General features: G+C 39.9%; 1 protein-coding gene across 1 annotated transcript in view; it reads left to right on the plus strand.

The window, feature by feature from the left end:
• SYT9 (synaptotagmin 9) overlaps positions 1–13,137 on the plus strand; it is a 205,109-nt gene that overhangs the window by 66,344 nt on the left and 125,628 nt on the right. Inside the window, exon 3 of the mRNA XM_044258742.1 lies at positions 854–1,400. Within this exon, the coding sequence (XP_044114677.1) occupies positions 854–1,400 (547 nt within the window). The remainder of the gene's footprint in view (positions 1–853; positions 1,401–13,137) is intronic.

Below are 13,137 nucleotides of genomic sequence, written 5' to 3' on the forward strand. Positions count from 1 at the left end.
AAGGTAGGTTTCAGAGAGAATTCCAGGGAAACCACTAACCCAAAGCAATAAGCTTATAGGGTGAAGAGTAGATTCTGTCAGCAAATATTTAATTTGCAAATATCAGTAGTCAACCTTCTCTGAATCCCTATGTACACTGAGGGTAGCTTACCTTTAATTTTTATACTGTTCGTGTTTATGACAGAAATAAAACCCCTCCCCCTGATCAGTAATCCCCCACGTGGTGTGACGGAAACACTGTCACGGAGCTGCCATTTGTACCTGTCAGAGCCAGCGCAGTCCGCCACAGGCAGATGCAGCCTGTCACACACATTCTCACGAGAGCAAACACTGTGCTCTTGCGCTGAAATGCTTTGATTTGAGCCAGCAAGAACTTACTTACTAATAACGTTATAAGCCAGTGACAGGAAATTCTATGTGATTTTAGAGATGGATGCATTCTCCCTAAGACAACAAGTAGCTTAGTGTTTCAGTTTCAGGATGACATTATACGTAAAGGTGGACAATTTTATTTTTAAAGCGATTTGTACAAACCTTTCCATTCTGCTGGCTAACTGAGCTTCTTTAATGCCATATTCTTCTTGAAAGTGCATTCGACCTTTAAAGCTCCCAAGGTCATGTGTTAGTGGGTTCAGTTCCTGATACCAAGCCTCACTTTTGAGCTTCAAGCCTTGGGGAGCAGCTTACTCACATTGATGAGCATTTTGAATTTAGGCCAAAAAAAAAAAAAAAAAGCCCGCAGATCTAAGCTCTTAACAGCACATAATAGGCTACCTACATCCCAGGCACAAGTTTCTGAAAGAGCTGTGGCTAATGAGGTCGTAACTTTGTTCTCTCTTGCTCTTCACTCAAGGCATAATTCAATCCGAAGACAACTCAACCTGTCAAACCCGGACTTCAATATCCAGCAGCTTCAGAAACAGGAACAGTTGACTGGAATTGGTCGAATTAAACCAGAGTTATATAAGCAGAGGTCACTGGATACTGATGATGGGACAAGGGGTAACAGCAAAGCCTGTGGGAAACTGAATTTCATTTTAAAATATGACTGTGACTTAGAGCAGCTCATAGTGAAGATTCACAAAGCTGTCAATTTGCCTGCCAAGGACTTTTCCGGGACTTCAGATCCTTATGTCAAGATCTATTTGCTTCCCGATCGGAAAACCAAACACCAAACTAAAGTTCACAGGAAGACCCTGAACCCCGTGTTTGATGAAGTGTTTTTGTTTCCAGTTCCCTACAATGACCTTGCGGCCCGGAAGCTTCACTTCTCTGTGTATGACTTTGACAGGTTCTCTCGCCATGACCTAATTGGCCAAGTGGTGGTGGAGCACTTCTTAGACTTGGCCGATTTCCCCAGGGAGTGCATCCTTTGGAAGGATATCGAGTATGTCACCAACGTAAGTCCAGCATTTCTCCATCCTGGGGGCGGCTTCTTGGTCCGCATGCAAACAGATTATTTACACCTTATTTATTGTGGGAACGAAGTATAAAATTCACATCAGTGTCTGGATAGCTGTTGTTTCAGAACTTTCTTGTACCTTCCCAGAAACAAGTCTTTAACAATATTCATTTTAGAAGTTCCCAGAATTATTCATGAAAACAGCATGAAGCATAACATTCTCTCTTCTCTGCTTTCTAATTCTTAGTTCTTCCTTAATTGGCAGGAGATATTATCTGCCCTCCTTACCACATTTTCTGTAGAGCTTTCTTAGGTTATTTGTGCTAAATGGATCCTGGCATCCTATTAACTGTAATCTGCAGCTACGAGACCGTTGCCAGACTCTCTGAGAGCATTAAGTCCTTGAGCATGTTCCCAGGTCAACTCAGCTGCATTTGCCATGATCAGATCTTCCTCTTTAATCCCAGAAGTGAGAATGGTTGCAGAGAGTTGGCACCACATTTTTAAGCAGAGAATCAAAACGGTAAGGAGTTCAGTCTGAAAAGATCTGCAGATATCGACAAAGCTCATCTATGGAAGGTCACATCCAATCTAGATCTCAGGAGTGAGGGCAGAAGTGCTATGAAGTAACTCCACATACCCATGTTTACATTTTAAATAAGATCGCAGTGGTGATATTATTACTCCGTTTCCATCCTTCTCACCTTCCTGCACATGTGTATTGACACTCCTTATAGAGAAGAAAGAGGGACCCTCTTAGGTAACTGATATTTTACTTTTTAAATTTTATTTATTTGAGAGAGAGAGAGAGCACAAGCAGGGGAGCAGCAAAGGGGGAGGGAGAAACAGACTCCCTGCTGAGCAGGGAGCCCCACTTGGGGCTCGACCCCAGGACCCTGAGATCATGACCTGAGTCTAAGGCAGATGCTTAACCATCTGAGCCACCCGGGCGCCCCAGTACCTCTGATATTTTAAAGCCACTTTTTTCTTTCCTCCCATCCAGATTGCTTCAGGCAATTCTGCTCACATGTCTCCTAGAATACAAGTCCTTCTGAGGCCACGATAATTTTCATTCTCTGCCTTGGCATCCAAAGACACCAAGCATCACAATCCTTCCTCAGCTCAAATGATGATCCAGCTTGAGTTTGGAGTCCAGTCAGGGAAAGGCTCCCTTTCCGTTCAGGAAGAGAACACACAAAAGCTCTGCCCAATGGCCAAATCCTCACACTAGTACTTTCTCACGCTTGGCTGCCTTTGCGAACGGGGGACTCACCTGCACTTTGGCTGTTCCAAGAGACGCCTTCTCTTCCCGTGCACGAGATCCCAGTGCCAGGTGTGTCCTGCTACTCAGAGAAGCAAAGTGTAGCATGGACTTTGGCTGGCCTTTATCATAACAATGAGGAAAGGAAAGAGAGAGCTGGAAAAGGCGCAGGGAACAGCAGTTGATGAAAGTAAGATGATTTGGGAGATTGGAGAAGGAACAGATCTCGTCAATCTTGTAAAGGTTGATATCTGTAAATCCAAAAATGGGTGCTGGGGAAAGCAAAGACTGTTTCCCAATCCCAGTTGCCAAAATCAGGAGGTAACAAAATGGGCAGACTGCGTATACTAAGATACGAGGGGCTCAAGAAGGAACTCGTTTCCTGGAGCAGTTACCGAGTCCCCTGGGGAATGAACTGAGATACTGCTGGCCAACAAGGATACTCCTTTACCGGGGTTGGTCACACAATCTGAGAGGACATCCATTTATATTGTTTGACAAATGGATTCCACAAAATCACTGGAATGATTATCACAAAGCTCAACAGGGATCCTGCTGTGAGCGGACTTCTAGAGACTTTATAGGCAGAGCCACACTGAGTGGTGGAAACATGTAGACCAGTTTCCAGGGGATGAGAGTATAGAATGGCAGCCTGCAGAGACCTCCAGGCATGGAGATGGTGGCCATTTTAGCACTCTCCCGGGAGTAAAAGTGCCCATGTCTGTGTTGGAAAATCCTAATTTCCACTGAGTTGAGGAGACTGTAGAATTATTTATGAGGCAGAAAACTGATACAGGTAAAGGCTTCAAAATTCTCAGCCCTTTCCTCAGGTGAACAACAAATATTTTGAGCATTGATCTAGGCCTTTGGGTTACCAGTAGGAGAGGGCAGGTTCTGAGAATGGAATTACAGATTATTTTATAATCTGCCATATAGTTGTTTTTTATGGAAGTATAGTTGACAAATAATGTTAAATTCATTTTAGGCTTCTCATTCTTGTGAGAAAAAAGCTCACAGTCTTGTGAGAAAAAAATTTTAAAACGACAGTGTAGTTTTTAAAATTCCATTTTCAAAATTATTATTTGAGGCTATTTTGATTGTAACTTTGTATAGGGACTGAGCATGAAGGTCTGAGGCTTTCCAAGTTTCTGTTTTTGTAATATAGCACTAGGGCACACCTGGGTGGCGTAGTACGTTAAGGGTCTGACTCTTGGTTTCAGCTCAGGTCTTGGTCTCAGGGTCATGAGATCGAGCCCTGCTTCAGGCTCTGGTCTCAGCACACAGTCTGCTTTAGATTCTTTCTCCCTCTGCCCCTCCCACTCAATGCTCTCTGTCTTTCTAAAGGAAATAAATAATCTTTATAATATAGCATGTATACAACACAATGTATATAATGTACAGGATACAGATTAATAAGGGAATAATTAAATGAACAGGCATGAACCCACTGTTCATCTGAAGAATAGACCAGAACCAGTATTTTTGCTGACCCTTGGAATGTCTTCCTTCCTCTCCTTCCCTCTAGGTCCACTCCTGCCAAGTGGAAAGCACTATTCTGAATTTTATATATATTGTGACATATTTGTAAGACAATACAGTATTTGGTTTTGTCTGTTTCTGCTTTTCATAGCTCTTCTTTGACTTCTTTTTTTCAGCCCACTTTGATTGTGACATTTAACAAGAGAGATAAGTAAATCGGTGGTTCATGTGTTTTCATTGCTGTATAATATTCCATTGGTTGTAGATGACAAATTAGTTTTCTCGTATTGATGATATTTGGGTGCTTATTTGTTTTTAATAATTATGAATAATACTCCAGAGAACATTTTTGTGCAAATCTCCTAGTTTACATATGTAATAATTCCTCTAGGATGTATCCCTGATAGAGGTAAGGTGCACATGTGTTGGACTTTTCTAGGCCTCACGGACTTCCTTTCCACAGCAACTGTCCAATTTCATCCTCCCTCTGGTGAGGTACAACAGTTCCTCATGCTCCACATTCTCACCAACCCTTACAGTTGCCACACTGTTTAGTATGTGTGTATGTGCCTGCCTGTGACATGATAAGTAATTCATATTTCCTTGGTTGTCAAGGTTGATCAACTTCAGATGGTCATCCACATTTCCTTTTTTGCACAATGCTTATTCAGCATCTTTTCCTCTCGTTTATTTCTCCTTATTGATTCATATATGTTCTTTGTATAGGCTGGAGGCAAATCCTTTGTTGGTGATGTGTATTAACAAACATCATCTCTCAATTTATGACCGTATTTGTTGATCAATAGAGGGTCTTATGTTTAATGTAGTAAAACATAACAAATTTTCCCTCATAAATTAATGCTTTTGTGTCTTTTTAAAGAAATCCTTCCTTACCCTATGTCATAAAGATATTTCTCCTGTGTTTTCTGTTAGAAGTTTTAAAGTTTTGACTTTCCTAATCATGAATTTAGTCCACCCAGAATGAAAGTGTTTGTACAGTGGAGTGCAGGCACCCTGTGTTAGCTCAGGCTGCTGTAGCAGCATATCATACACTGGGTGGCTGAAACAACACAATTTTATTTCTCATAGTTCCAAAGGCTGAAAAGTCCAAGACCAAGGTGTTGGCAGATTCAGTTCCTTGGGAGAGCTTTCTTCCTGCCTTGCAGACAGCTACGTTCTCAATGTGTCCTCATGTGGAGGAGAGAGAGAGAGAGCGCGCATGCATGCTCTCTGGTCTCTTTCTATCTCTCTCTCTCTTTTTTTCATTTTTTTAAAGGTTTTATTTTTAAGCAGTCTCTACCACCAACATGGGGCTTGAACTTACAACCCTGAGATCAGGAGTTGCACACTCCACCGACTGAGCCAGCCAGGCACCCCTTTCTCTTATGACGGCACTAATCCCATCATGCAGTCCCCACCATCATGACCCCATCTAAACTTAATTGCCTCCCAAAGTACCCATCTCCAAATACCCTCACGAGTTAAGGGTTAGGGCTTCAATACGTGAATTGTGGGGGGAGGTGGTGGCACAAACATTCAGTCCCTGATGCATCCATGCTTTTCTCTATGGATAATCAATTTTCTGACATAGTTTTTTCAGTAGTCTGCAGTGCATGCTTTGTCCTATATAGGTTTCCATATATGAAGAGTCTGTTTCTGGAATCATTTTTCTTTATTTTGTTCTTTTTGACTGTATCTAACTATAGCACAATTTGCAAATGACTGTCGCTCTATGATAAGGCATAATATCTGAAAGAACAGTCCTCTAGCCTGCTTTTCCTTCAGTTCAGTCTTGGCTGATACTTGACCTTTCACGTCAAATCAAAGAATTAATGAATCAAACCATCAAATTAATAATTCTTTCTGGTATTTGTTTGGAATTGTATGAAGTCTGTAGATTGATAGGAAAATTTTGCATGTTTTATGATATTGAGTCTATGAAAAACTAAAATTCTTTCATTCTTTCATTATGATTTTCTTCATGAGGATCTTGCATGTCTCTTATTAGATGTATTGGTAGTTGCTATAATTTTCATTATTTCAGCTACAGCTGACCCTTGAACAGCACGAGTTTGAACTGAGTGGATCTACTTACATATGCATTTTTTTCCCTGCATAAATACAGTCCAAGACTGTAAATGTATTTTCTCTTTCTAATGATTTTCTTTTCTCAAGCTTATTTTATTATATGAATACAATATATAATACAGGTAACATATAAAATATGTGTTAATTAACTATGTTATCAGTAAGGCTTCTAGTCAACGGTAGGCTATTAATAATTAAGTCTTGGGACGTCAGCATCCCTAATCTTCACATTGCTCAAGGGTCAACTGTAGCATTTTTTTAAAATTACATTTCCTAACTTCTGCTGCTGTATAGTAATACAGTTTAAATTTTATATATTTATCTTCAATTTGGCAATCTTGCAGAATTCTTACTAATTTTCATAATTTGCAGAATCTTCTGAATTTTCTTTGTAGCTAATTAGACATGTGAATTGTAATAGTTTTGTTTGTTTTTTCCTAATCTGTATGCTTTTATTTATTTTTTATTTTTTAATTTAGTTCACAGACTAAGATTTCCAATATAATACCAAATAATAATTTATGGTAGTAGTCATCCTTGGCTTATTCCTACTTTTAAGTGAAATGTCTTTAACATTTTCATAGAGTACAATTTGGCTGTAGATATTTTATGGATGTCTTTATCATATTAAGAATATATCCTTCAAAAAAAAAAGAAAAGAATATATCCCTCCATTCTTAGTTGACTAAGACTTTTTTTTTTATTTCCCTGTATTAAATTTTATTTTCTTTTATTCAGAATTAAATAAGTTCTTACAGAAATGATCAGCTTTCAAGGAATGAAGAGCAAAATCCCCAAGGTCCTTCCCTTCATGATTAAGGGGTGAAAATAGCCATATTTTTTTTCTAAAACTGGGGGTCAAAAAGTTACAATAGCTTGATAATAGAGAAGTTCCATTCAAAGTTTTTCATATTTTGCCAAAAGAAACACAAGGCTTTAATGATGAATGTTTCAAGACATACTGTACTTTCAATTAATAAATTCTCTACATTAAGTCTTTCACTTCCAAATTGATGAAAACATATTCTACCCTTAATTAACATGTTTTCCACTTTTTATTAAACATTTGTTTCGTCAAATGCTATAATCCTGTGAGGCTTTTCTCTGCTTTTTTTTTTTTTTTGAGATTTTATTTATTTATTTGACAGAGAGAGATCACAAGTAGGCAGAGGCAGGTGAGGGCAGGGGGAAGCAGGCTCCCTGCTGAGCAGAGAGCCCTATGCATGGCTCAGATCATGACCTGAGCCAAAGGCAGAGGCTTAATCTACTGAGCCACCCATGCCCATCTGCTTTATTTTTCTTAAAAATTGTGTTTATTTATTTTAGAGATAGACAGCTTGAGTAGGGGGGAGGAGCAGAGGGAAAGGGACAAACAGACCTCACACTGAGTGTAGAACCCAATATGGGCTTGATCCCACGACCCTGAGATTATGATCTGAGCTGAAATCAAGAGTTGCGTGCTCAGCTGACTGAGCCACCCAGGTGCCCCAGGTTTTTCTCTGCTTTAACTTGCTATGATCCTGTGAAGTTTTTTTCTCTGCTTTAATTTGCTGTTTTATTCAATATATTGATCAGTTTTCTAATTTTGAAACAATCTTTTATTCCTAGTATGATTGAAACTGGCTTTGATGTATTACCTGTTTTATACATTGCAAATATGTTGTTTAGATTTTTTTTTTTTAATCTGTCCTGATGAGTGATACATGTCATTTACTTTCTCATATGGTCCTTATCTGGATCGGAGTCAAGATAATTCTTTTTTTTTTTTTTTCAATTTATTTATTTTCAGAAAAACATTATTCATTATTTTTTCACCACACCCAGTGCTCCATGCAAGCCGTGCCCTCTATAATACCCACCACCTGGTACCCCAACCTCCCACCGCCCCCCACCACTTCAAACCCCTCAGATTGTTTTTCAGAGTCCATAGTCTCTCATGGTTCACCTCCCCTTCCAATTTACCCAAATTCCCTACTCCTTTCTAACGCCCCTTGTCCTCCATGCTATTTGTTATGCTCCACAAATAAGTGAAACCATATGATAATTGACTCTCTCTGCTTGACTTATTTCACTCAGCATATTGACAGAGAGGGAGATCACAAGTAGGCAGAGAGGCAGGCAGCGGGGGGAGGGGAGGGAAGCAGGCTCCCCGCCAAGCAGAGAGCCTGATACGGGGCTTGATCCTAGGACCCTGAAATCGTGACTGGAGCCAAAGGCAGAGGCTTAACCCTCTGAGCCACCCAGGTGCCCCAAGGTAATTCTTGATTTATAAAATCAGTTGGGAGATTATTCTGGATACTTTAATTTTGCTCCTCCTTGGTGCTACCAGTGGCTTTGGTGGGTTTTGTTTATTTTTCTTTGAACTAAAAAGAGCTCTTTTAGTCTCTGGCTTCTGTTTGGGTTTAGGAAGTTTGCAAGGGAGGAGAGTGAGGTTGGGATATTTATTCCCCTAGATACCCTCCTTAGGGTATCTGTGGGCTGGCAATAAATAACCTTAACTGAAAGCCACAGTTCTGAATATGTCATTATTTTGCTATTGTTCTTAGAATGTTTTTCTGGGTATAACAAGTGGGGGGCTTGAAACTCTCAGCTGTTTTGATTTTGGCATTACAAAGCCATCATTCCATAGCCCTCTGACCTCCAGTTGCTTTTGAGAAGCTGACGTTTCATAGAATATTTATTCCCTTGTAATTTTTTTCTTTCTTCTTGCATTCAATATCTTGCTTTCCTCTTTAGTGTTCTGTAGTTTAACATTGCTAAGTGGTTATTTCTTTTTATTTATCCTGACTGAGATTTATTGGGATTCCTGAATATGAGATTGTTTCTTTTGATCATTTCTGGAAAATTCTCACCCATTTACTTTGCCTAATATCTTTGATAGTCTTTGTTTGTTTCTTTCAGCATACTTTCAGGTCCCTTTTTTATTTCTTTTATCATTCTATACATAGTCGTTTTTATGTTCTTTTACTCTTAACTCCAACTTTGCAGCTCTGATTTTTTTGTTTGTTTGTTTTTTCTGTTGACTCTAACTCATCTTGCCTTATTGCCCCTTGTATTTAGTGATTTGTGATTGTGAGTTCATCTGGCTTGGAACTTTGTCAGTGGAAAATTTCAAGCTCTGGGTTTAAAGTGCATTCCTTTAGAGATGATTTGTGAGTTGACCAACATGGAACCATTCTAAACTAAATTTTGAGCTTGAGGATTTGGGGGCCACAGAGAGGTAGGGTGAATACAGGCTCCTAATGTATAATTGCAGGCTTGCATTAATGGTTAGAAACTGGCAGGGGGGGAGACTTTTTTTCCCCTGCTTTATCTAGACCAAGTCCAGCGTCTACTTATGCAAGGGAAAAGTTCTTGTTTGCTTTTTTGCTCTGTGATGTATTAAAAATGATTTTGTAATCCAGTATTTTTACCTGGAGCAGTTTCTGTGAACATCTCCCCTCTTGCTGGAAATACCATGTGCTATATTATATTGCTCAAAGTTTGTTCAAAAAAGCAGTTTTTTCTTGTGCTGAGTAGTAATCCGTGTATCATAGGTTTGCCTTGTGATTGAATAGCCAGAAAGATCCTTAGAGGTCCTGTAATCTGAAATCCTCATTTGGCACATAATACTGAGGTGTGGAGGCCTTTAGGAGATTCAGCCAAGGTCACACAGCTGAGTAATGGCCCAACAGGAATTAGGACTAAGGTTTTCAACAGCTGATTCAGTCAATTCATGAAAAGATGTCTCAAAATTATCATATATGCTGGTTTACTTCTCTTTACCTAGCTAACTCCTACTAAGCTCATAGATCCTAGCTTAAATACCACACTTTCTCAGAGAACATGTATCTCAGACCTGGACTAGGAGGATAGATTTTTTGGTATTTGTTTCCATGACATTCTGTACTTTTGTCATTCCTCCTTGTACCTTCTTGTATGTATTTGTTCAATTTCATTTCTTCCCCATTAGACTATTCTGTAAGCACATAGACCATATCGGGCATGGTCACTACTATGTGCCCAGCCTCTAAAATGGTGCCTGGAAGTGAAATAATTAATATGCACTTACTGAATACAATGCAGCCCCTTAGGAGGGACTAATTTGGTGAGGCTCTAGGGACTGACTTGGTTGGGTAGTGTTATGCAGTGCCAAAATCCATAAACTAATCTTTTCATTTTTAAAAAATTTGGTTCTTTGTTTCTCCAAGGAGATTGTAAGTTTTATAAAAGTTAGCAGTCAAATAAGAGCTAATCCTCACACCTTCCTGTGAAGGAACAAAATGGCAATTATTGAGTATAAAAACAGTAGTTTAATTAAATCTGTCAACTAAAGCCGTACCAATCAGTAATAGTGTGATGCATCTCTGTGGGACGTGTATCAGTCAACAAAGAGAAGATAGCATCTGGGGGAAATTCAGAGTTGGGAGAGCTTGAATTTAGCCATCTGGGTGAATGTTGGTTGTCTTGTCTGAATCTTGACATTTTTGTATACTCCAGTCATCACTGACTTCCTGACGAATAGGCATTAAGTATTCAGGAATCTCTCTTTCAATGGCACTCTTAGAAACTGATTCAGAGACCTTTTCTGGAAACCTGTGACCATCCCAGCTACACTCTAATTTGGGGGAGCTGCCAGAGTTTTCATGTAGTTCCCTCCATGCCAATATGGACCCTAATTCAGTTTCCAATAGCATAGACTCTCTTTTAATGTTAGGAATTTTAAAACTTTACATTTCCATCAGAATTTGACTTTTTGGGTCATTGCAAAGTCCTGTATTTTTCAGTGGCTGAGGGAGGAATTTTCCTGTCCTGTCTTCCAACTCCCTGAGGCCATTTTTAGACTTGGAAGAGGTGGATACCTGGAACCACTCAGGAGGAAATATAAGTATTCAGGGAGGCCAGTCGAATGCAAATGGGGCAGGCAGTCTTCAGTTACTAAAGAAGTTTATTTATTTAATCCTGTTTCACTCCACTGCACCCTTAGTCCTGCAGTACTGTCATGATTGTATGGCTATGTCAGATTCAGTGCTAGATATGTAACATCTGGCTGGTGGGGGTGGAGGGAGTAGAGGGGGACCTGATTTGTAGCATTTGTCTATTTCTATGATGTATATGCTCCTAGCAGAGCTGATTTCAAGCTACCATTGTGACATCACTGAAGGTGGAATTGGCAGAAGATGCTCACGTTGGCTTTTGCAAGCTAGTGCCAGTTAATAAAAGCTGGCTTAATACAACTCTGCATTTAGGGCTGAAAATACTAAGACTTGTTGGACAATGGATCCTAAGGGAACAGCAATTTGAAAAACCCCATAGAAAGCCCTAGTTTCCAGGTGAAGACGTGGAAGCCACCTTCCTTCCATAATGAGGATGTGGGTGGAATCAGCCTTCCTCCCAAGGGTCTCTCATGAGCTGAATCATCGTGAAAATCTCTGAATCCCACCCACGTGTACCTACAGCCATGTAGTGACTGAAACATACTTCATTTCTTGCTGCCAGACATTGCTCTGCAGCTATGGTGGCAGCACAAACAGGGCTGGTCTTTGTGCTTTGCCTTTTCAATGTGTGGGGTTTAGGGCTCCTGCTGAATTTCTGGAAGAGGATCATAAAGAGGTTTTTTTAAAAAAAAATGATGTCAGTTATCCCCTTGACATCAAGATTATTCAGAGGTAGTGAGAAGTGGTAGAATTGTAGAGAAGAACATCTGAAGGAAACAGTTATTAAAACTGCAGGTCTCTGACAAAGACTTGGATAGGTTTTATCCTTGCAGAGGGCAAAGCATTTGCTTTTTTACATGACATATGTAACACATACAAGAGTATATAAAATGTATAGGTATGATTTAACAATAATAACAAAATCTACATCCGTCCGTCCAGAATTTAGGTCAAGAAAGAGAACATTGTCTATCTCTTTAAAGCTCTCTCTGTGCCCTTCTTCCATCCCCCAGATTACCCCAGTGATAATTCATAAACTGAATTTTATTTTATGTTTATTTATTTATTTTTAGAGATACAATAAGCAGGTGGAGGGGAGGGGTGGAAGGAGAGAGAATCGTAGGCAGATTCCTTGCGGAGTGCAGAGCCCAATGTGGGGCTTGATCCCACAACACTGAAATCATAACCTGAGCCAAAAATCAAGAGTTGGACACTTAAACTTAAGACCAAGCCACCCAGATGCCCCAATAAACTGACTTTTATATATATACTTCCCTTGTTTTTAAAATCACTTACCACATAAGAATAGGTTGTTCATTTTGAGTTTATCTTTGTGTACGGTGAAAGGGGAACCCTTTTACACTGTTGATGGGAATGCAAGTTGGTGCAGCCTCTTTGGAGAACAGTGTGGAGATTCCTCAAGAAATTTAAAAAAGAACTTCCCTATGACCCTGCCATTGCACTCCTGGGTATTTACCCCAAAGATACAGATGTCGTGAAAAGAAGGGCCATCTGTACCCCAATGTTTATAGCAGCAATGGCCACGGTCGCCAAACTATGGAAAGAACCAAGATGCCCTTCAACAGATGAATGGATAAGGAAGATGTGGTCTATATACACTATGGAGTATTATGCCTCCATCAGAAAGGACGAATACCCAACTTTTGTAGCAACATGGACGGGACTGGAAGAGATTATGCTGAGTGAAATAAGTCAAGCAGAGAGAGGCAATTATCATATGGTTTCACTTATTTGTGGACCATAACAAATATCATGGAGGACAAGGGGTGTTAGAGAGGAGAAGGGAGTTGGGGTAAATCGGAAGGGGAGGTGAATCATGAGAGACTATGGACTCTGAAAAACAATCTGAGGGGTTTGAAGTGGCAGGGATGTGGGAGGTCGGGGTACCAGGTGGTGGGTATTATAGAGGGCACAGATTGCATGGAGCACTGGGTGTGGTGAAAAAATAATGAATACTGTTTTTCTGAAAG

This window comes from Neovison vison, chromosome 7 (assembly GCF_020171115.1).
Source record: "Neovison vison isolate M4711 chromosome 7, ASM_NN_V1, whole genome shotgun sequence".
NCBI classification, from domain to species: Eukaryota; Metazoa; Chordata; class Mammalia; order Carnivora; family Mustelidae; genus Neogale; species Neogale vison.